We start from the raw sequence: 26,535 nt of genomic DNA on the forward strand, positions 1-26,535 counted from the left end.
TATTATCTGGAAGCTAAATTTAAAAAATCTGCAATTAAAGGAAGAAAAGGAACAATTTCAGAACATCCACAAGAAAGTTCAATAAATGTAAAATAGTTTTGGTAACTGAAAAATATTACATTTGCAAATGATTATTGTGATGTAGAATTCTAAGAGCAATTTTAGATAGACAATTGTTACATTTAACTTCAGGGACTACATTAAGAACCTTTTTTGAGAAATTTGTCTTGGTTAATGGCTTCAGAGCTAAATGGAAATCATTGTCAGTGTAATTTCAAATTTAAAACAAAACAAAATAGATTTCAACTAATGATGCAAGTTCTGAATTTGCATATAAGCAATCGTGTTTAATTTTCAGAAACTTAACTCAAACTTTTAAAATTCCATTTAATCAGTAAACATAAAAATAGAAAATATGTATATTATAATTATATGAGAATATTTTACAACCTCTTTTTGCCTAAAATATATATGATATTAACATTTTCACACCAGAGCTTTCCTTTTGTTAACTGAGAAAAGTCACAAAATTAACATGTTTTTGTTGCTCATATTGGTAGGATCTAAAAGGGAGCAAATGAAAGCTGGAAAAAATTGTAATTGTCTGAATCCTCCATTATGCCTGCATTAGTTTTCTATTGCTATAATAACAAATTGCCACAAACTTAGTGAAATAAAACAGCACAAATAGATTATCTCACTGTTTCCAGAGGTTAGAAATTGGTGATTTTAGCTAGTTTCTCTGCTCCCGGTCTCCCCAGGAAGAAGTTGAGATGTTGACAGAGTACCATGCCTTTTGGGGGAATCTAAGATAATCTATGTCCTTGCTCACTCAGATGGCTGGCAGAATTCAGTGCATTTTGATTTTGAGATTGAAGTCCCTATTTTTCTACTGACAGTTGGCTAGAGGTCTTCTCAGCCTCCAGAGGTGGCCCACTTTCCTTGCCTGACAGCCCTCTTCCTCTAGGTTGAAATTTTCTCAGGCTTTGAATTTCTCTTCTCCCTCCTTTTTCCAGAGTATCTGTATCATTCAGGGCTCAGTAGAGGAATAAAACTAATAGGTGTAGATGTATATGTAAAGGGGAGTTTATTAAGGAGAATTGATTGACATGATCACAAGGCTGTCTGCCAGGTGAGGAGCAAGAAGGCCAGTCCAAGTCCCAGAACGTGAAAAGTAGGGAAGCCAACAGTGCAGTCTTTAGTCTGTGGCCAAAGGCCCAAGACCCCCTGACATATCACTGGCATTAAGTCCAAGAGTCCAAAAGCTGAAGAACTCGGAGTTCGATGTTCGAGAGCAGGAACCATTCAGCACGGAAGAAAGATGGAGGCGGGATGACTCCGAATCTGCTCTTCCATCTTCTCCTGCCTGCTTTATTCTAGCTGGGCTGGCAGCTGATTAGTTGATGCCCACCCAGATTGAGGGTGGGTCTGCCTCTCCCTGTCCACTGACTCAAATGTTAATCTCCTTTGGCAACACCCTCACAGACTCACCCAGGAACAATACTTTGCATCCTTTGATCCAATCAAGCTGACCTCAATATCAACCATCACAGCATCTTTCTGAATTCAGCTACAAAAGGCTCTCCTCTTTTAAGGGCTAGAGTGATTAGACTGAAACTGTGGAGATAAGCCAGGATAGTCTCCTCATCATACCCTTCATCACCTCTGCAAAGTTTCTTTTAGCATGTAAGCTGACATATTCATAGGTGTAATATCAAGGGTGTGAAGATTAAGGAGACGAAACTGTGAATCACAGTACTAAGTCATTTTAAAATAGGGGGTTTAATATAAACATTACATTCTTATACTGATATCAGGGGAACTTTTTTGCTTTTGTATAAGTTTGAAATTTCTATATAGCCAACACATGTGTCTCTTCTAAGTCTAATATCATTATTTTAGAAAAGATTTTCTCAAATTATTGAACTGTAATATGAGATAATGAATTAAATTGTAATGTCTAATTTAATTGCTGTTTGAGGATATCTGTCTGTCCATTCATCTATAATATACTTATCTGTAGTTAATAATTTAGGAATAGTATGCATGAATTCCTGAAAGCAGAACATTCTTCATGTGATAACTCCCTTGCTTCCCAGTCAACATGAGTCTATGTTCAAGAAAGGTGAGCTATGCTAGGTTACACCAGAGAGAGAGAGAGAGATACCAATTCTCTTCTGTCTCACTCTATTCCAAAAGTAAACATTATGCACCATTTATGACTCATTGGATGTCTACTGCATGTTAGACACCATCTAAAAAATGTACATAGATTACTTTTAATTCACAAAATAATTACGTGTTTATTTAACAATGATTCAAGTGTACAGACTCAAGACCCTGAACTGAACTGATTAAATGGCAAATACAGGCTAAATTGAATATCTATTTGTCACAAAAACCTATTATCTCTTCAATTATTTTTTTCAAAAAGTTTTTGCTGAATGCCTGTTAAACTTTCTCCCAGGCACAATAATACTATACTAAAAATCTGCAAGTTTAAATTCATAAAAGTTATGCCTTTCAGCTGTACTTTAAAGATAAATTAATTTTAAACATTTTTTTAAAAAATTACCCAAATTATTTTGAGCTGAAGACACCTGAAATATCGGCAGTAAATTTTAATGTAGTTTATTTCAAAGGATAAACATTCATTTTCTATAGGTGGTTTAAAAATTAAGGCAAATGATTTTCAAATAATAATATATCTGCAAAGTGTTTTTCATGTTAGTTCCTCCTGGATGATGACCTCGCTGTCCCTTGCTTTCTACCAAGTTCCTATGAGAAAGGGAGATTGAGAAAATTATAGCCAAGTCTTTGGAGATTATCCAGCAGGACATTGTACATCAACTGCATCAGCTTGTATGCCCAGAGCTCAGACTCTTTCTTTCCTCCCAATTCTGTAATTAGAAGTAAGGTCTACTGCTTGTCTGTTCATATCTCAAATTAAAGTATTTGAAAATGAGGATGGCCAAGTGCAGTGTCTCAGGCCTACAGTCTCAGCAGTTTGGGAGACTGAGGTGGGAGAATCACTTGAGTCCAGGGTTTTGAGACCAGCCTGGGCAATGTAGACAGATCTTACCTGTATGAATAATTAAAAAATTAGCTGGGTGGTGTTGTGCATGCCTATAGTTCCAGTTACTTGGAAGGGTGATGTGGGAAGACCACTTGAATGGGAGGTTGAGGCTGCAGTGAGCTGTAGCTGCCCCACTGCATTCCTGCCTGGGTGACTGAGAGATACTATTTCAAGACCAGAAAAAGAGCCTGGGCATGGTGGCTCACACCTGTAATCCCAGCACTTTGGGAGGCTGAGGAGGGCAGATCAAGAGGTCAGGAGTTTGAGACCAGCCTGGCCAATATGGTGAAATCCCCATCTTTAATAAAAAATACAAAAATAAGCTGGGCATGGCATGTTGGTGCATACCTGTAGTCCCAGTCACTTTGGAGGCTGAGGCAGGAGAATCACTGGAACCCGGGAGGCGGAGGTTGCAGTGAACCAAGATCACACAACTGCACTCCAGCCTGGGTGACAGTGTGAGAACTCATCTCAAAAAAAAAAGAGAAAGAAAAGAGAAAAAAAAAAACCAGAAAAAAAGTAGAAAGGTTATTCCTATGTTCCTATGTAGTAAGAGATATTCATTAAAAATGTGATCTTTTAACTCAAAAAATGCAACAATCTTAATCATATTCTGCTTTGAAGTACATTTTTTTCCAATGCAATAATCCAAACCAGTTGTCCTAAACATTTGTCCTTATTTTTCCAAGGAAAAATAATTAGCAAATATTAATTATAAAATCCAAAAAACTTTTGTATAGATCCAAATAAGAAAAATTATACAAAGTACATACAAAGTATGTACAAATAAATAATGTATAAAGGAATGTAGCTACTACTATCATTTTAATAATAATAATATAGTCATAATGGAAAACATGTCTAAGGAAAACTGGATTAATAGCAGAAGTAATTTTGAAATCTCTAAATCAGAAAAGTTATAAAAAGCTGGTGTATTTCAAGGCAATTTAAGTTGGTGCTCTAAGTTAAAGGTAACCTGATACAGAGCATCTGTGTTCAATGTAGCCTGTAGAAATAAAGAAGAAAAATATGAAGTTAAAATTTCTCATCTCCAAGTTTCTCCTCTGTTTCCAACCTCTTTGAAGAAAACAATGGATTAACCAATGCAGGGGAAGAGTGAGCCCCAGAGAGAGTCAGCTGAGAAGAACAAACAATTCTGTCTCATTCTGGTACCCATTTAGATATCCCTTTATTGCTGACATAAACTGTAAAGTTATTCAGCTAAATTTATAGGCATTTCTCTCTTGTGCTTGGAGACTTGGGAACTACTTTTTTTAGTTTTGTTTAGTTTTATTATTTTTTTCTATAATGTGCAATAATATTTGCCACAAGGAAAGATTAGTGACACTATAACACCACAGCTTTATAATCATCTGTTGATTAATTCCCTTAACTTCTCTTAATTGAATTTGATGATTATCTGTATTTGGTGATTCATAATATTAGAACTCAGTAAAAGAGACACATCAAGGAAACATTTAAAAATAAAAAGTATAAATAGAAGAAGCAGCTTCTCCGCTCCTTCTGGAATCTGTCTCTGGTTCAGCCCGCCTGCCTCCACTCCTGCCTCCACCATGTCCATCAGGGTGACCCAGAAGTCCTACAAGGTGTCCACCTCTGGCCCCGGGGCCTTCAGCAGCCGCTCCTTCACGAGTGGGCCCAGTGCCCGCTTGAGCTCCCGAGTGAGCACCAGTAGCTTCCGGGGTGGCCTGGGTGCAGGCTATGCTGGGGCCAGCGGCTTAGGCATGGGAGGCATCACCGCAGTCACCATCAACCAGAGCCTGCTGAACCCCATTAAGATGGATGTGGACCCCAACATCCAGGCCGTGCGTACCCAGGAGAAGGAGCAGATCAAGACCCTCAACAACAAGTTTGCTTCCTTCATCGACAAGGTGCGGTTCCTGGAGCAGCAGAACAAGATGCTGGAGACCAAGTGGAGCCTCCTGCAGCAGCAGAAAACGGCTCGGAGCAACATGGACAACATGTTTGAGAGCTACATCAACAACCTGAGGCGGCAGCTGGAGACGCTGGGCCAGGAGAAGCTGAAGCTGGAGGCGGAGCTTGGCAACATGCAGGGGCTGGTGGAGGACTTCAAGAACAAGTATGAGGAAGAGATCAATAAGCGTACAGAGATGGAGAATGAATTTGTCCTCATCAAGAAGGATGTGGATGAAGCTTACATGAACAAGGTAGAGCTGGAGTCTCGCCTGGAAGGACTGACTGACGAGATCAACTTCCTCAGGCAGCTGTATGAAGAGGAGATCCGGGAGCTGCAGTCCCAGATCTCTGACACGTCTGTGGTGCTGTCCATGGACAACAGCCGCTCCCTGGACATGGATAGCATCATTGCTGAGGTCAAGGCGCAGTACGAGGAGATCGCCAATCGCAGCCGGGCTGAGGCGGAGAGCGTATACCAGATCAAATATGAGGAGCTGCAGATGCTGGCTGGGAAGCACGGGGATGACCTGCGGCGTACGAAGACTGAGATCTCCGAGATGAACCGGAACATCAGCCGGCTCCAGGCTGAGATCGAGGGCCTCAAAGGCCAGAGGGCTTCCCTGGAGGCCGCCATTGCAGATGCTGAGCAGCGTGGGGAGCTGGCACTCAAGGATGCTCGTGCCAAGCAGCAGGAGCTGGAGACCGCCCTGCAGCGGGCCAAGCAGGACATGGCACGGCAGCTGCGTGAGTACCAGGAGCTGATGAACGTCAAACTGGCCCTGGACATCGAGATTGCCACATACCGCAAGCTGCTGGAGGGCGAGGAGAGCCGGCTGGAGTCCGGGATGCAGAACATGAGTATCCACACGAAGACCACCAGCGGCTATGCAGGTGGTCTGAGCTCTGCCTATGGGGGCCTCACTAGCCCCGGCCTCAGCTACGGCCTGGGCTCCAGCTTTGGCTCTGGCGTGGGCTCCAGCTCCATCAGCCGCACCAGCTCCACCAAAGCTGTGGTTGTGAAGAAGATTGAGACCCGCGATGGGAGGCTGGTGTCCGAGTCCTCTGACATCCTGCCTAAGTGAACAGCTGCAACAGCCCCTCCCAACCTGCCCCTCCTGAGGCTGCCCCAGAGCCCGGGAGGGAGGCTGCTGTGCAGGGGAGCACAGGGAACAGGAGACCCACCCGACACTCAGCCCTAGTCCTCAGCCCACCCTCGGGGAGTTTACTGCCTGGGGACCCTCCTTGCCCATGCCTCCAGCTGCAAAACAATTCAATTGCTTTTTTTTTGGTCCAAAATAAAATCTCAGCTAGCTTGGAAAAAAAAAAAAAGTATAAATAATACCATATGAACTTATATAGGATATGCCTTGCTAACTTCATATAATTTTAATTCAGATATCATTAAATATGTGATAGAATGGTTTTTAAAGTCACAACACGTTTTTTTCTCTATTAATCTGCATTCTGAATGTCACTAGTAAGCTACATATTTTTAAGTCCCTCATAAGTAAATTAGTAGTTTCCTTTACAAGTGCTTGTTATATTATCAACCTGATCAATTACTATCATATATAGACCAGAGGTGAAAGAATCTCCTTTTCTCCATATCAACATTTCTTAGTTATACATAGGTTTCTAATATTCTTGATGTTTAATTAATATCTGCAGAAACAAGCACATTAAAGTTATTTAAAATCACCTGAACCAAAGATCAAAGACTATATAAAAATGTTTCTCCCTTTCCATAAAAAATCTATATCCTAATGTTAGAAATGATTTGTTGTAACTTTGCTTATGATGTTTAATTTTTGTTTATTTGTTTTAATGTTTATACACATGTTCAATATTTATTTAGTATAAATAAGCCAGGAAAATAATAATATTTTTAGAAGTGTCTACATATTAATTTGTCATAATGATCAGTCACCAAATAAATTAAAAATATTAAACTAAGATAAATACATGTTTCTTTTTCCTTTGTTTTATTAGAAAATGAAGGTTTACTTCCTAAAACATATAGGAAAATAATGCCATATTAAAATCTCTTGCTCAGTAAAATTAGTCTTATAATTGAACTAACTTGTAGGTTCATTATTTGAAGCAAACAAGGTTGATTAACACATCAGTTGTCTTAAGCAGTGGTCTGATTATATTTACAAGAGTAATGAATTTCTAGAGAGTGAACAAATAATTCTGAGTGAATTAAAACAAAATCAGAGAAGACTAAAACACAAGAATTAGTGAAGAAACTCACAGAGCAGAAACATTTTATATGACTGTTACCACTAGAAAAATGTCATTATATCAGAAAAAAATGAGTAAAACATGTTGAATAAAATCTAACTTTAAAAACAGGATATCAGCCTTCCATTAAACTAAAAAATATAATTTAATAATATCACTTACTTAAAACTGAAAAACTGTACAAGTAAATGTTTAATACTTGATGCTACTGTATTAACATGTTAATACAGAAACAATTTTGTTCTCAGAAAATCACATCAAATTAATTTATGTTCATACTATTTGGAGATTTTTTTTTCTAAGTAACTGTATCTGAGAATCATTTGTAGAGATGACCTGGGGGAAAACATGCCTAAAAAATAAAATAGATATATCTAATCTCAAAAAAAATCTAAAAATTATAAATCATATTAACCAAAAGACAGTAAAAATGTGGCAGAGTAAACATCATTTATCTTTATGTCTACATAGATAATATATAGAGTACATATATATATTTGCTAAATGTGTTTATATATACATATATACATATAATGAACTCCGTTTTGAATATTGGGGTAACTGGGATGAATTATTTTCCTCAGAGTATTCATTTAAATTGGCCAATGCTCATTTAATACCCACTACTTGCCAGTCTTGTTCAAAAGATGAAGACTGCGAAATACCCTAGACTTTGTCTCAAGCAAGGTATTGATCAATAGTAATAAAGTTATAATATTAAAAATGAAGAAACAAAGTAATTTGCAACATTTATTTCACAATAATTATTTGAATTCAATTAAACAGTCTACTGGCAGATAAGTTTCTAAGCAATGTTTTTCAGATTTTTGAAATAGCAAATAAGGTGACTGAATTTTGCCATAGGTATATTATAGAAAGTTTTTTAATGATCGCCATTCTAACTGGCGTGAGATGGTATCTCAATGTAGTTTTGATTTGCATTTCTCTAATGACCAGTGATGATGAGCATTTTTTCATATGTTTGTTGGCCTCTTGTATGTCTTCTTTTGTAAAGTATCTGTTCATATCCTTCGCCCATTTTTGAATGGGCTTGTTTGTTTTTTTCTTGTAAATCTTTTTTAGCTCGTTGTAAATTCTGGATATCAGCCCTTTGTCAGATGGGTAGGCTGCAAAAATTTTTTCCCATTCTGTTGGTTGCCGATTCACTCTATTGATTGTTTCTTTTGCCGTGCAGAAGCTGTGGAGTTTGATTAGGTCCCATTTGTCTATTTTGGAGAAAATAGATGCTGGAGAGGATGTGGAGAAATAGGAACACTTTTACACTGTTGGTGGGAGTGTAAATTAGTTCAACCACTGTGGAAAACAGTGTGGCGATTCCTCAAGGACCTAGAAATAGAAATTCCATTTGACCCAGCAATCCCATTACTGGGCATATATCCAAAGGATTATAAATCGTTCTACTATAAGGACACATGCACACGAATGTTCATTGCAGCACAGTTTACAATAGCAAAGACCTGGAACCAACCCAAATGCCCATCGATGATAGACTGGACAGGAAAAATGTGGCACATATACACCATGGAATATTATGCAGCCATTAAAAATGAGGAGTTCGCGTCCTTTGTAGGGACATGGATGAACCTGGAAACCATCATTCTCAGCAAACTGACACAAGAACACAAAACCAAACACCACATGTTCTCACTCATAGGAGGGTGTTGAACAAGGAGAACACATGGACACAGGGAGGGGAGCACTATACACGGGGGTCTGTTGGGGGGGAGGGGGAACAGCCGGGGGGGTGGGGAGTTGGGGAGGGATAGCATGGGGAGAAATGCCAGATATGGGTGAGGGGGAGGGAGGCAGCAAATCACACTGCCACGTATGCACCTATGCAACAACTTTGCATGTTTTTCACATGTACCCCAAAACCTAAAATGCAATAAAAAAATAAAAAAAGAAAGTTTTGTTTGATTTTGCACTGCATAGGGGCAAGTCAGAGGTTTTGAATAGATAATGAACAATGAGAAACAACGTAACTCATATTTTGCAAGGAATAGCCTTTGTAGTGTGTGTACATGCACAGATAAACATACATGCATAGATTATACAATCTTTACTGATAATAATTAAAGATTACTACAGAATATGCATAGATTGTATTTGAATGTTTACAGATTTTATTTAAAAGTCTGGCATATAAATGCAGGCTGAGAAGTATTTCATTAACCATTTTGCACTAGAAGGGTTTAAGAATCATGACAAATCAAAAACAAATACTGTCGTTTATTTGCTGTAATTGATGCAGCCACTTTATCTATACAATAATATGAATGTTTTTCTTTCCAAGTAGAATAAACCTCATGTAGATCCATTTTAAGTTCACCAAGTTTATTTTTATGCATTTTATAACAAATGTACATTTTTCTGGAGACGATTAATCATCTATGGAGAACATGGTTTATTGTACTTTCTTATTAATCATGACACTCATTGGACTACAACCAACTCATGTATAATTTGTTAGTACAAGTTATTCTAGATCATTTCACAGGCATAGATATTGCTAGATGGCAAACTTTTCTGGAGATATTCATAGATATTACCATTTTTACCAAATATACAGACATTAGATGAATGAAGGCTTTTACTCCAGACAAGAAGATTCTTTAATTTGACTGTAATTGTTAGCTAGTCCTGTGTATTTTGGTGAAGTAGAGTGTAGCAAGAGTAATTTTTATATTGTCTAAATTTTCAGCATTTCACCATCTGTTTCGGTGTCCATATCTCCAGAAACCACTCACAGTTTGCATTTATATAGGATTTCAGATCTAGTTATGAAAAGTGTAGTTATTATCTGTGAAATAACATAAACCTAAAGATAAGGAAAATGAAAAAGTAAAATTTAGAGACGTACTATTGTATATCCCATGTATCTGGCACTTTGCAAATAATTAAATTTTGTGCTGATAGACACCAAGTTGCCTTTAGTTACTAAATTGCTCTTTTTTTCAGTTGTTTAAGAAAAGTATGCAAAAGTTTCCAACTTTATTAATTTAGGCTCTTTCATAATCTAAATATTTGTGCCTATTAACCATAAACCATCTGAATGAAAAACAGAAAATATATTAGGTTTGAAGTTATCAAAGTAGAAAATCAAATTACAACTGAAAACATATATTATGTGAAGACCAAGGTAGTGTGTGATTTAACCACTTTATCATAATTTGTCATAATTGAAAAAAGTCAACACTCAGTTGAACAAATTGCCTGGATCCTTACATTTTGTTGTACACATGGCTTACAGTCAAGACAAATTTATCTGCTAACTTTTAGTACCTGTAAAATATTACCCTAAATCATGTAAACCCATTTACTTGTGCACATATTTAAATAAGTTCTGTTTGGCTGGCGATCAGATCATGTATTTGAATTCCTGCTAATGCTCACACACAGAATATGTCAGGGTTCATTATCTATTTCTTTTCCACTTAAAAATGATCTTACCCAGTGTATCAGACTTAAAATTATACTTCAAATTCAGGTTTCCCACACTACAGATATTTTTCCTTTTTATGTTTATAATTACTATGATGAACAGTGAATTACTGACAAGATTGCTTGAAGAATATTCATAGAAAGAATGAAACTAGGTCTCTTACCTTATCCGTTGAGAAGTCACTACCATATTAAATAATAAAATTAGTTGGATCAATATTCTTAACATCTATTGTAGGACACGCACTGCTAATTTAATATGCTGATTTCTTGCAACATTAAGTAATGTGATTTTGCATGTATTGTTATAGTCATAAGAAATGTAAAGAAATGAAAGTTATAAGACAGACGTATATATCTGTGCAATGGAAATAGTTGAAGCAAAAACCATCTATAAACTGAGATGCCTCTGTAGTTATTTCATTTATAGAGACTTCTGGGGTGGTTAGTAAAAAAGGTAATTTAAGTTTTAAGATTGTCATTTTCTTTATATATTTATCTTGTTTACACTATAATGCTCAAGAAAAATTCATACCTAAACAGCTTTGATATTTTTGATAACAATCGATGAACTTCTAACAAGAAAAAGTAAGATAAGCAAAGAAAAAATATTTAAAAGGAGTGAAAATATGATGAGCAATCCTATTTTTACCCTAATCCACTAATATAAACTATTTTAATTTATATTAAATCACTGACTTTTTTAAAGTTGTAATAAATATCACACCAGAATAAAGATTTATAACCTTCTATAAAATATATGAAAAGAAAGCTTTCATAATTAATACTATAAAATGAGTGATTATGTAATACCATTATCCACAATATATTTAAATTAAATGATGTTAACATTTCATATTGTAGGATGTATAGTTGTTGCTTAGTTAACTCACCAACATAAATATTTAAAGTATTTTTTAGAGGATTAGGAATTTGTTTATGAAAATATTTTTATTCATAATGCAGTTAATAAATACAATTTAGTTTATAACTTGCAAGAATTTGTTTAATTAGCTCATAGTAAATTTAGTGTTATCTAATTTAATCAGTTTATAATAAATTTAGAATCTGTGTTTTCTTTAAGTAATCAGATGGACCTTACAAAAATCCAAATCAGTATCAAGGAAGTTCAGTTCATCATATTTCATGAGCTCTAGATTATCCTTTGATTAAAATAGTAATGTTCTAGGATTATATGTCATGTGAAATACATATATATCATATATATGCATATACTTATTTATCATACATATATACATAGACATACAGGGTTTACTTTCAAAGACACATGCCAATCCAAGCACAGTTATATTAATTATTTTACCATCCTGTTACTGTTTAGAATGCTGGCTATGTATAAATAATTTAATATATTTTTATACCATTATGAGTGTTCCTTTTGGCATTTGTTAGTGAAATTGTTAAGATAATAAGTTTTGTTAGGGCCATTTTAAATGGTTTATATATGCAAATAACGTTTTCTGTATTACTAGATAAATTCTGAGAAATGTGACAAGTTTAAAGGGAATGTCTAGTTTGCACTTTAGACTTTAGTCTTTGTTGATATCCCCAAGCTTGGCTCAACAATAGAACTGCTTGGGAATCTTTCAACAATCCTGATGACCAGGCAACATCCTAGGACAATTAAGTCAGAAGTAATTGAGGCCCATTTATTAGTATTTTCTAAAGCTTTATGGGTAATTGCTGTGTGCAGCCAATGTCAGAGAACCTTACTGTAAATGTATAGAAACTTTGTTATAAATTACAAATGTCATACTATCACAACTTTATGTGTCTAATAGGAAACAAAACAAATTGGAATTTGTAAATATAATACTTATCTCTGATCAGTCCATATAATTTTTACAATCAAATAATTTTATTTCTGAATCTTTACAGTCTTTTGCGGCTAATCATGACTTAGGGCTTTAAGGAATTTATCTAAAAAAAGAAAACAACATAAAACTAAGTAAATTAAGATTTCCTGAGAAAATAAGAAATAGTATTTCTTATGTGACCATATTATATTCAAACTGAAAGTATGCTTTAAATTGACTGACTTTTCAAATAGTTCATTTAATGTGTTATGTTAGAAAGAGTTTCTCCAAAACTGGTTGGAAGCAGGCTGCTTAAAGTTTTAAATAGCAGATATATACAAATTGGACTTATATAGGTTGAATCCTCTCAATTCTTCATCATAATCAGTGAAGAAGACATGTATATAGCAAGAAAGGGTAGCCAAGAAGAAAGGAAGCTTTTTCTCTTCAATATTCTAGTTATACCCACATGATTATTTGATTCAAATAATAAAAAGTCTGCAATAAAAATGTATGCATTATTTTCCAGCCATTAATATATTAAATTATCAAGCCAGAGACTAATAGTGCCCTTTGGGTCAACAGGCCACTTAAGCATTTAGTTAAATTTATATGAGTACATTGCTTGGAAGATAATTGTAATCATATAAAATGATTCAGTTCAATGATTCCAGTGTGGCATAATGATAATGAATCTTTTGTATCATTCATCCTGGGAATATTAACATTATTGAGTCCTATGACTGCTAATGAGCTTTTTGCTAGGAAAAAGAATAAGTTACACAGAGAGATATTTTGATTATTATAAACATGATATTTAAAAAGTAATTAGTATGCTTGTGAGTAAATAGAATTAAAATTGGCTTTGATCAAAAGGAAGCTGAATATTGCAAGCATCATAATTATTCTGTGAAAATTAATCCCTTACTAAAACTAGAAAAGTTATAGAAGTTTTAAATAAAGTACAGCTAGGAAGACTTTGAAATATAGTCAGGAACAGAGGAGATATGTCAAATTTGGATAGAAATAATTCACTTTATATATAGAATGTGTCCATGTAGTTATGGCACATAGGTTAGAATATTTACAATGAATAAATCGTCCTCTTTACAAAGAGAAGTGGAAAGTCTAGAATTTACAGCTCCAGAAACTTAAAAGTATCATAATAGGAAAATATAAAAATAAAAATGTATCTAAATGATTGAACAACATTTATGGTAGTTGTGGTAATGTAGTACAATGCATTACTCACTGGTTTGTGGTGACGATGGTGAAAACAAACCTACTGCTCTGCCAGTCATACAAACATATCAGCAAATACAATTATGTGCTGCTTTATAATAAAAGATTATGTTGTTAATTTACGTATTTACTATTACATTTTTATCATTTATTTAGAGTGTATTCTTTCTACTTATTAAAAAAGTTAACTGTAAAACAGCCTCAGGTAGGCCCTTCAGGAGGTATTCCAGAAGAGGACACTGTTATCATAGGAGGTAACAGCTCCATGTGTTACTTCCTCTGAAGACCTTTCATTGGGACAAAATGTGGAGGTGAAAGTTAGTGATATTGATGATCTTGACACAGTGTAGGCATAGACTAATATGTGTGTTTGTATCTTAGTTTTTATGCAGCCATAAAAAAGGATGAGTTCATGTCCTTTGCAAGGACATGGATAAAGCTGGAAACCATCATTCTCAGCAAACTGACACAAGAACAGAAAACCGAACACCGCATGTTCTCACACATAAGTGAGTGTTGAACAATGAGAACACACGGACACAGGGAGGGGAACATCACACACCACAGCCTGTTGGGGCATAGGTGGTTAGGGGAGGGATAGAAGGGGGTTGGGGACTGGGGAGGGATAGCATTAGGAGAAATACCTAATGTAGATGACTGGGTGATGGAGGCAGCAAACTACCATGGCATGTGTATACCTATGTAACAAACCTGCATTTTCTGCACATGTACCCCAGAATTTAAAGTATAATTTGAAAAATAAAAATAAACAGAAACAAAAAATACTTTCAAAAAAGTTTAGAAACTATAAATATTTTTAGTTTAATGATATATTTTTATATAATAAGGATATAAAGGAAAAAGCTTCTATAGTAAGGATATAAAGCAAGAACTTATTTTTGTACAGTTGTGCAATGTTTTTATATTTTAACCTAAGTTTAATTGCAGAAAAGTCAAAGAGTTAAAAACATTAAAAAGTCAATAAACCTAGAATGTTATGGTGAGTTATCATTGAAGAAAGAAATTTTTTTTATATTTTTAATAAATGTAGTATAGTCTAAGTATACAGTGTTTCTAAATTGTACAGTAGTGTAATGTCCTAGGCCTTCGCATTCACTCAGCATTCACTCACTGACTCGCCCACAGCAACTTTCAGTCCTGCAAACTCTATTTGAGGCAAGTGCCTTATACAGTGTACCATTCTAAGTCTTTTGAACTGTATTTTATTGTGCCTTTTCATGTTTATATTAAAATACTTACAATGTGATACTTTTGCTTCCAGTATTTAGTACAGTAACATCCCATACATATTTGTAGCCTAGGAGCAATAGGCTATAGCACGTAGCCTAGGTGTGTAAGAGGCTATCCCATTTAGGTTTGTGTAAGTCCACTCTGTGAAGTTCACACAATAACAGAATTACCTAATGACACATTTCTCAGAATGTATCCCCATAATTAAGCAACACATAATTATATCATCCTAAGGATTGCTGAATGTATTTCTTCCACAAAATCAATAATTTTTAAGAACAGTGTAATATATTCTTATTCTTTAGCAAGGTAAATATAAAAATATAAAATATGAATATTAACGTATAATTTTAAAGTGTTTTACTTTTGCTGCTTTCTCACATTCCAGGGAAAACTAATTTGCTTTTCTGTGTAGAGATTGACCCATAAGTTGAAACGTAATTTTCTAACAACTACATTTTCCAACTAAATGGGAAGAGTGGCATTTTATTACTGTGAATATCAATTCTGAGAGGAGAAAATTCTGCATAATGTATGTGTGTGGTTTTAAACATCATTGATTTTCACTCCATTCTTTCTGATGAACTTTAAAGCACAAATTTTGTTCAACCATATTCAAACAGATTAATTATCTCACATAATGCATATTTGAAGGTATGCAAAATAAATGTAAGATGATTTTAATTAAATATACCTCTTAAAAATCTAATTATTTTTCAAAATGTAATAAAAAGAAACAGTAATATCATAGGGTGACTAGGGTGACTCTATTATAAAAAGTGCTGTTTTAATAAACAGACAAAAATAAGTAGAAGGTGTGAGGAAAGTTACAGCAGGAGTCTTATTAGTTGTATTGGTTCTGTTACAATGAAATTTGCAGAAAAGTTGTCAAGAGCACAAAGGGTAAAAAAGTTGAGAATAACTTTAGAGAGAAGTTACTATGGTTTCTGTCAGATGTGACAGTATTTTTAAAAAAGTGAATAGAAAGGAAAACAAATTTAAAGCCACTGTTTCGCCTTGCCAATTTTGTGCTGAGTGACAATTTTTATGACAAACTAAAAATGTGTTCCAGGGTGAATCTCATAAATGAGATTCTGGAGGCAAGTTTGAATATCACTGATGCCTGATAGCTAATTAATTAAATTGCAAGTGGTTGAGACAGAGTTTAAAGTTCCCTCAAAACATTAACTTCAAAAGTTTCACAAGAAATTATGTCACTATATCTAAATTAAGTATATTTGCTGAGATCATTTTTATTACTTATTCAGTTGTCATTACTGAATATCTAATATGTACTCATGGTTCTTAAATTAGATCACTGTAAATTTTACTCATTCCTTCTTAAGACATTATATCCCATTATTATTTCTTCATTCATTAAAGTTATCAGTAAATTCAAAATTGCTAAAAAATACTTTGGAAGACACTAATTCAACTCAGATAATAGAGAAAAGTAAGCCCAGAAACTTCTCTTTTTTACTTATATTTGTCTATGGTTACATTTCTAGCTTTAAGATTGTTCAATTGATGTTTGGATACAGAAGAATAGTCCATGTGATTAAAATTTTGAGTGAGTAACTTTAACTTATACTTTTCATTGAAATAATTTTCAATGTCTTAAATGGTTCAGAAGTTGTAAAGCCAGTTGTATTTGTTATAGAAATTCAGTTTTCCATATTTGAGTTGTGCATCACCCTGAAGGTTAAGAGTAATTAATTACCATGGTCAATGTCCAGAATTGATCTAATTGGGCAGAATGGTGCTACAGTCAAAGGAGATATATCTTCTTCTTCAAATTCATAAATGATATCATCTAAATGGTATTTAAAGTCCTTTTCAAAAAACAAAATTTAACAAATTTATTTTAGAATTTCATTTTAGGAAAATTTTATTCATATAAACTTGTATGCTTTCTTTAGAATTATATTTTACATACATCTTGGTATAGCTTGGAATGTATAATAAGTAAATATAAAGCAATAGTTTTACTTTGATCATTTCCACACCTGTCTGTATAGAATATTAATGTATATTTAGAGTGGCTAAACATATTTTTAAAAGTATGTTTGAATGCTGGTTCTAAATATGTGAGGAGGTAAGAAATACTTACCTTCCTAAACATATTTCTAAATACTTACCTTACCTAAACATATTTTTAAAAGTATGTTTGAATGCTGGTTCTAAATATGTGGGAGGTAAGAAATACTTACCTTCCTAAACATATTTTTTAAAGTATGTTTGAATGCTGGTTCTAAATATGTGGAAGGTAAGAAATACTCTGTATTTCTTATTCTCTGTATTTCATAGAGCCTACCAATTTTCCATGTAAAAAATATTGTTTTTAAAAATTTGCCGATGTTGGTAGTTTTTTAATTGTGAGAACTCAGTACACTAAGAATATTAATTATTTATTGTATCTGATGGGAGATATTTCCTCAAGTTTTTATCTGTAAATTTTTTTTTTTTTTACTTTTAAACATACTGAAATGTGTTAAAGGAAATGTATAAAAGGAAAGTAAGCATTGACCATCCTACAGCATTTCCAGAGATAGCAATTTTATTTTACCCCACATTTTCGGACATTTATTATATTATGCATACATTATACATACACACACATATGTGTTCAACACAATTTTTCATAGCTTGCCCTTTTCACTCAAAAAAGTGTGTATGTCCTTTTATGTCTATATTAGTGTTTTCAATGAAATCATACAATTTTATTTTATTATTTATACCAAATATATTTTATCAAATAATTTTGTTAAATATGTAGGTTATATACTTTCAGTTTGATAACTATAAACTTATGGATATATATATATATTTATATATATATATAACTTTGATCTACTCTAAGAATATTTTATGAAAATATAGTCCTAAAATTTGAATTGCTGAATCAAAGGTAATGTCATTAAATTTATTAGACACATATTCGAAAGGAGTATTTCTAAAAGGCTGTACCAGTTTACATATACGTAGATCTTATATATAACTCTCAACACCCTCACCCTAAAAAACCTGGTGTATTATAATTTATTCTTTATGAGAATAAATATTTTAATTTTAATTTATGTAATTAACAATGAAGTTATATATTTTTTCATATATGTTTTGTTCACTTGTGTGTTTCTTTTAAATTTTTTAATATTCGCATCAATGCAATTTTTAATTAGTATTCAATTGCATTATATTATTTGAGATCAAGTAGAATTTTTCAACATTTTATTATAAAATTTCAATTGTGCAGTGAAAGCCAGGTGTGGTGACTCATGCCTGTAATCTCAGTAACTTGGGAGGCCAAGGCAGGAGGATTGGTTGAGTCCAGGAGTTCAAGACCAGCCAGGAAAAAATAGTAAGACCCCCCATCTCAAAAAAATAAGTAAATAAATAAATAATAAGCTGGGCATGGTGGGGTACACGTTTAGTTCCAGCTACTCAGGAAACTAAGGTGGGAGAATAGCTTGAGCCTGGGAAATTGAGGCTGCAGTGAGTCATGATTGTGCCACTGCACACCAACCTGTGTGACAGAGCAAGACCCTCTCTCTAAATAAACAAACAAAAAGTGCAGTAAAGTTAAAGGTCTTTTACAATGAACATCACTGATCTACCACTTAGATTCTACCACTAACATTCTTTTAAACTTGTGACACAAATCAATCTATGTTTCCTTCATCTTATCCATATATTATTCTACATTATTTTTGGATGCAATTTAAAATAATTTGATGGATCAGTATACTTTCTCTTAAATGCCATATTACAAATATCATTAACTAGAGATAAAATCTGTTGATTTTAACATAAAATATACATATAATAAAATGAACAAACCTTAAGTGTACATTCCAAGTTTTGACAAATGTTATGTAAACATGTGGATAGTTTGGATTTCATGACTTTACTTTTCCTTTTTGGATTCTTTAATGCATTGTTATGTAAATTTTTAAATGTAATTAATTGAGTGAATTTTCCCTTTTATGTTTTCTGTGTTTTGAGTCTTCCCTAGAATGGCCCACACATCAACATTGTAAAATTAGTCTTCTGATATCTAATTCAAATGTGATCATATATTGAATGAAATTCTTCCTGTTCTATAGCAAAGCTGAGAGCAATAATCAATAAGTAGCCGCATCAACTCCCTCCATATTTAAAAAAGAGGGCAGAACAAACACATTGTTCATGGCTATTAATCCAAACAGAAGCAATTCCAACCAAACTATGGAAGAGAAAACTGGAAATATGGTGTTTGTTGAGAGGAGACTTTGAGGGCATAATAAGTCAGTAGTCCAATTTTTCCTGCATCTGTTTCTTAAAAAGTACAATTTTAATTCACGTGTAAGTACCTGAGCAGAAAAAAAAGTAAAGGAAAAATCTAAAACTTGAACGAAGATAAAGTTTACAGGTAACATTCTATATGACAATTTTTCTCCTTGCTTTTTGAAACAAACATGAGTAGTTTTATTTTTAATTGTGACATATCAAGTACCAGAACAAAGCGTAACCTGCTAAAATAATTTTATTCAACATTTTGTGCTCAGAAATTTCTTTGAAAGCACTGATGGAAAAAAAAGGAATAGAAGGCTAAAATATATTTGTCTTATTTAGAAGATTTTTTGTAATGCTCATTAGGAAAGCTCTGGGGTTTACAAAAAAAAAAAAAAGAAAAAACGGATTATAAAGCTCAAGTTTAAAATAATTGAACGAGTATTTATGTTGGCACTCTTCAATGTGATATATATTATAAAGTGTTTCCAGGTTAACATATTAAGCCTTTATTGTTTTCATTTTAAAATAGATTGCCTTCTCCGGTAACATGGAGTTCAAAGAAATATTAATAGATGAAATTATGAAAATATTTTTCTACAGAAAAACATAAGCAATTTATGATGGCAAATTTTAGTTTTCATTCACCAAAGTTAGGACCTCATAAACCTACAGAGATATTATCCCAATTGCCAAATGACCATCATTCCCTTCTAAATCTCAAGTCCAGGGTCCATTACTCTGTGAATCATTTTTGTATTTGTATATATTTGGAATTCACCTCTCTTTCCTTGGTGATCCACTTACCTATTGGCAATTACACTATGATTCCTGTAGCCATACGTTATATGCATGTGTTTATATGTCTGTCCCTTTCAAATGGGCTGTAAGCCCCAAAAGCAGGAAGTGTTATATCATTCTGTTATTTGAACTTCTGAGTCTTGAATGCTATTCTTTATGAATAGATGAGTGAATTAAATACATGAATGAAAAAGAAGATGATTTAGAGTATTTGTATCAAGTATATCCACATTTCTGGAGCTCAATTACTGTCACCCTAAACCCAGTCAAAGCCATCCCTTACCAAAGCTGCTTCAATGTTTACAGATCAGTGTTCTACTCTACCTTAGTCATTCTCCTAAATATTTGAGTGAAACAAAGGCTACTCTGACAAACTGTTAGGACAAGTGTAAATTAAAACTGTTTTAGGCAAACTTAAGTGTGTCATGTCATGGAGTTATCACTTCAAAAGATTTCATGTCATGGAGTTATCGGTTCAAAAAGGTTTCCCTGTCTTTTCCCTAAAGTGGGCCTTCACACATTATTCTGTATCACATTACTCTTTTCATTCAGATTTTTACAACCTGTGCTTCCCCTGTTGATTTGTGTGAGTAGTTTATTGTCTGGTTAACCACAGACTGCAAATGCCACAAAAATAGTTTTTGTCTTTCTTTTTAATATATACAACATGGGCATAAGTACCACGAAGGCCAAAATTTAGAATGTTTTTGTTTATTTATGTGTTCTTGCTTCCAAAAACAGTGTCTGCCATATTGCAAAGCTCAATAAATATATGTGGAAATAATGGATAAATATTTTTCCATAGCATAAGATGTATAGAGCAAAAACATTTATTGAAGTATACATTATTTAATTCATTAATGTTTACTTATAAAGCTTCAACTAATCAAATTTAGTAAAACATTAAAATAAATTTCATGAGCAAGACACATTTTTATAACCCAACTTGAAAATGTTTTATACATTTTTACATGTATTACACATGTTTCTATTATAACCCAATAACATTAATAATGAGAGTTCTATAGTGTCACTTTCATAATTTATACTAGTAGACATATTTTTGTGTACATCTTGTTGAATCAGTGACTCGCTACTTAATTTTAAGTTTTGGAGAAATGGAAAAAATAAAACATTGACAAAATACTTTAAATTGTTAAACTTCCCCAAGAAACATGTAATTATATCCTTAAAAATATACATTCAGTTTGATACCAAAATTATGCATCCACGCTGTGATAGACCCAGACCAATGAGAGATGAGATGTCTAGATATTTTTCTCATGCTTTGTTCCACAGGCTGTAACAACAAAGCTATTATTATTTTCTTCATATCAACATTATAAGCCCACTATGAAAGCAAAATACAACAGATAAGTATTTGTGTTTAATTAAGCAAAATTTCAAAATTAATTATATGTTTTGGTATTTTTATAGTAGAAAGTTTAAAAACTGCCACTGTTTCCTACACTATTGTTCTCAAATTTGACTTATTACTTTTAATTGGTCAAGAAAGAAAAATATTTCACACTTGACATTTTCCCACATATTCACTTCTTGAAACAGCTGCAGCTTTTACTAATTTGTGTTTTGAGAAATATTAACTATCAGTTCTATTTTTATTTCCTGGACAAATTCATTTCAAGCTATTATTCCATCTTAGATCTCTAGTATTTGACATGCTGACAGTGAAAAAGGTTAATATTGTGTCCTAGATAGAATTAGCATCCATCATATGCATTGACTGGACCCATTTCTTATTATCAGTATTTTGAGATAGTCACAAAAATGACTGCAAGAGGCAGAACAAACTGTTCTCTTGTTGGTGCTGGTATCTCTTTGGGTGGGTGGGGGCAGCGGGGAAGCATAATTGACTGTAGCCATAGGGATTCAGACAATTGTATGGGGACTGATAAGAGAGATTTATATAAGGTTTCATATTTCTAATCTCATATGGTTTCTTTGTAGCTATTATTAGACTTGTTATTTTTCTATTGTTATAATTTTTTCCAAATGAAAAGATATAGTTAATTGTATGCACCTCTGGAATTAAACCTAATCACAAATTAACCTTAATGTATATAATCTTAATGTATTTAGGCTATGCTTGAAAGGAAAGCACTAATAAACTTGCTTCCATGAAACAATATAAATGCCCCTATGTAAGCTACCTAATTTTAAATTGGAGCATGAATCTATAAATTCTGCATAACTTAACTAATATTCATAATAAGCAATTTGTATTTAGCAACTTGTATTTTTTTAATTGGACTTCACTTTATTGCATTTCATATATATTACATTTTTTACAAATTGAAAGTTTGTGGCAACCCTGTGTCCAGCAAGTCCATCTGTTCCACTTTTCCAACAGTACATGCTCATTTCGTGTCTGCATCACATTTTGTAGATATATTTTTAATCTATCGTTAGGCCTAAACGAAAATTTTAAAAAGAATAATTCATATATACAAACAGACATGACTAAGTGACATGAGTTGTATTAAAATCCCAGTATCATTATTTTCTTTGCAAAACAGATATCCTGATGGCTTACCTAAAACAAGAAGGAAAGGAATTCCATAGAATAGCCCATGAGGGTAGATAATAGTACTGATAAAATTGTCACTTGTTTTGGTTACTATGTGTCCTATGTATATCTTTGTCAGAGTCATATTTTAGAAACAAATTTCTTACAATTAACATAATTATATAACTACTAAAATTTTTTATGTTTTAATTTTGAAATCAGGGGTACAATTTCAATTCACAGTATCTTTAGTGCTAGAAAATAGGTGCCGACTTCCTCTCCTGATTGGGATTTGGCTCTTCCAAAACACATGTAATTACGAAACGCATGTAAATTACAAGGAACTTGTTTTCATGTACATGAGAGGACAATATGCTTTCATCATTTGCATTTCTGAGTACCTTCCTACGTTATTGTATAGCTTTCATTTGCTTGAGAATAAAGATGGAGGGAATATTAAGATCATATCACAGACACTTACTAGTTGACATTTAATTTAGGACTATATAAGAAGGTAAGAGCCATATATATCCATGAGGTTTGTTACATATATTGTAGGAATAACAACGAGCAGAAAACTCTTGCCCATAGTCCAGGAGTCTGGGATGAGGTTCCTCTTGAAGGTTTACTTGAACCTCTAGGGACTCAGCTATAATTATTTAGCAGTGCAACAGGTCAGGGGAAAAAGGCCCTAAGTTGCAGCTTTTTGGAACTACCCTTGATCCCAGAGTTAAACAGGACTCAGAATTTACCAAGGGGCTGATGGGAGCACTCTGTGAAGTCAGAGGTCTTGGCACAAAGTGTTAGGAATAACTACCTGCTACCCTCAGATGAAGGAAAATGAGATGATAGCCAGACCTCATTAAGTGACAGGTGCAGTGGAAGCTGAGGTGAAGCCAAGTGAGCCCATGATCACCTTTATGTTCTTTCTGAGAGGAGAGACTCACACTTGATATAGCATCAGCAGTGATCCGTAACGGATGTCAGTAGCACATAACCAATTCTAAGATATTACTTTGGAAACTGTAGAAATCTGAGGACATAACACTCAAGGCCTTCGTTTGTTTGTTTTCCCTACCACCATGAAACCTTACAAAATAAGTTTCATTCATCCCCTGACACCACCCCTATGAATAGGCACTATCTTAAGGAGAGAAAAACAAAGAAGCAAAGGTGTCTGAGACACTAAATATTTTTACCCGGAAGACACTGTAAACCTACATTGGACGAAATTTTTATCTGAAAGAACATTCAGTATTTTTTAATGCTAAAAAAAGAGTAGGATCTTCTAAATTTAATAGAAACATATAAAATTTATGTTTTTCTGAATATCTAGTAACAAGCACTGATTTTTGTTACTTCTATAAACAAGAGAGTTTGAATCATTAAGTTCACAAAATTGGAACATGGACCAGAAGCCTCTATAAGTCAGTAAAGTAAGAGAAACAGATAATACAAAGTCTTGGACCTGACCATTGGGATAGCAAGATGAAGAACATAACCTCTGTGAATCTTCTGGATCAGCAAATGGAAATAAATGTGAGCCCACACTCACATAAATATAAACAAGCAAAAATAAATCCTCTGTCTCCATGTGTTTCCAAACATGGAACAGATATATCATTTACCCTGGAATAACATGGTTCGAACTGGGCAGATCCATTTATATGCAAATTATTTTCAATAAATACCGTTGACTCTCACTATAGGTGGGTTCTCATTCACAACTAGAATCCAACAGCAGTTTGAAAAATAGTATTTGTGGGAAGATAAATCCACGTATATAGAGGGCCAACATTTTGTATCCATGATTTCCACAAGGCTGGCTGCGGTACTTATGCGTGGATTTTGGTATATGCCAGCAGTCCTGGAACCAATCTCCTGAGGGATGACTGTCTAGATATAGATATGTAAATTTAGATACATACACCACATACCTGTTCTAAGTGACACATGTACTAACACATTCAATTTAAGTGATAACATTAACTCCTACTCTTACTACCCACTTTGATGACAGTTGTGGAAAATGAAGCAAAGAGGTTAAATAATATACTTTCAGGGCCACAGAGTTAGTAAGAGACAGAGCTAAAATTTGAACCTAGTTTGTCTCCAGCTACTGTGTCCTAACTACCATAACACTATTTCTCTTGCTCCAGATTTTGGTCCAGTGGACAATGTACTGAAAAACCTATAGTTTACTTAAGTATGAAAAAGAAACTGGATGTAATTTGCACAAAGAAGCTCTGAGAAAAGCTGAGATATAATTTAAAATTTCTCTGAAATAAAGCATGTTGGCAAATGGAGTAAACAAGGTATATATGAATTAAGTTTTTGGTGAGTTATTCACATCAGTCTGCTGCATATAGGCAACTCATCCGTGTAGATATTATGTGATTACTTGGTTCATACGCTTTGTTTGATTGGCTGTAATCCAGGTAATGCTAGATGGTATAAAGGTTGGTTTAAAACTATTGAATTATATCTTCAAGAAGAAGTAGCCTAAAGTTATTCTCTCTGTGTGTGCCCTTTGAAAATCCAAAACTCATTGAAAGGAGTATATTAGTTTTCCTGATAAAAGAGAAATGAAGATGGGATTACTAAATACCAGGGAGAAATAGTTTGTTTTCTTGTTTTATTTTGTTTTGTTTGGTGTGGGGAGGAGTCTTCTGAGTAGCAGGAATAGATTACAATATCCTCTGGAGATAGTAAAAAAATTTTCACTTAGCAAGCAGTGGGGACTGAAAGGTTGAGTTTGCATTTTTTTTTTTTTTTAAATTGAAACAGGGTCTAGTTCTGTTGCCAGGGTTGGAGTGCAGTGACAAGATCTTGTAGCCTTGACCTCCAGCTGGGACTACAGGTACATGCCTTGACACCCAGTTAACTTTTGTATTTCAGTAGAGGCAGGGTTTTGGCATGTTGCCCAGGCTGGTCTCAAATTCCTGAACTCAAGTGATCCTCCCGCCTTGACCTCCCAAAGTATTGGCATTACAGGCATGAGCCACCGTGCTTTGCCAAGTTTGCCAGTCTATGATGATTTCAGTACATTTTACCTGAATGGAAGCTTCACAGATACCAGTTTTCAAGGAACATAAAGAAGGTCTTGGATAATGTTGATATTAGCCGCAATCATGACAGATCATTCTTGAGTGGAGGGTCCTCCTCTTGATTCTGTGTGACTTCTAAAGTGACCTTGGGATTGAGATGCTGGTAGAAAGATGAAGAAAAATAAATCATTATTTGATGCAAGACCACAATTGAAGATGACTTTCCATCTTACAGTTTGGGGGTATCTATCCATTCATACATTAGTAATTTCTTAGTAAGAGCCTGCACTGTCAGTACTATGCTTAGTTCTGGAAATACACTGGGAGTGGCTAAAGGTGGTTCCTACTTTCTTGTAGCTTACTGTGAACTCTTCGAATTATGATACTTAAGAGTGTTCCTAATTTATCGTTCCATGGAACATTACTCTGGGCAAGGCTAATTGTTTAGCCTTCACAAAAATTCTCAATGCTCGAATGAAGATAGGAAATGCTGTTTCTTGGCTCACTCTTAGAGATTAATCGTGCGTATTAGTAATTTAAAGCACAGGAGAGCCCTACAAGTAACGAGCCTGTCTAACCAGCATTTTTTCTCAAACTTATTTAAGCATTAGTCATTTTTAAAAATATTATAACTGCTTATATGTTATTAGGTAAAATACCAGTTTGCGATGCAATGGTCTCTAATATAATGTTCATATATGCATTACTATGTTTTGAACTTCTGATCCTTTGTGACTCTGTATCAGATTTGAGTTGCTTCAGTTCTCTGACTTCTCTCTTTGTTGAAAGCAGAAGCTCATCATTCTAACGATGTTCTTGAATGACTATCATTTCCCTAATTAATGACTTTGTTCTGTTAGA

General features: G+C 33.9%; 2 protein-coding genes across 2 annotated transcripts in view; both read left to right on the forward strand.

Moving 5' to 3' along the window:
- The window catches only part of EYS (eyes shut homolog), a 2,025,572-nt gene that overhangs the window by 89,765 nt on the left and 1,909,272 nt on the right, over positions 1-26,535 (forward strand).
- Positions 4,587-6,332, forward strand: LOC105733077 (keratin, type II cytoskeletal 8). Its single transcript, XM_064360931.1, has one exon. The coding sequence runs from the start codon at positions 4,651-4,653 to the stop codon at positions 6,094-6,096; it is 1,446 nt and encodes a 481-aa protein (XP_064217001.1). The 5' UTR covers positions 4,587-4,650; the 3' UTR covers positions 6,097-6,332.

The sequence above is a fragment of the Aotus nancymaae genome, unplaced genomic scaffold, assembly GCF_030222135.1.
Source record: "Aotus nancymaae isolate 86718 unplaced genomic scaffold, 86718_ANA_hifiasm-v0.15.2.pri h1tg000040l, whole genome shotgun sequence".
Taxonomy (NCBI): Eukaryota; Metazoa; Chordata; class Mammalia; order Primates; family Aotidae; genus Aotus; species Aotus nancymaae.

Bases quoted from the DNA above. Each gene is read 5' to 3' on its own strand.
- LOC105733077 (XM_064360931.1), top strand. From the start codon at position 4,651: ATGTCCATCAGGGTGACCCAGAAGTCCTACAAGGTGTCCACCTCTGGC.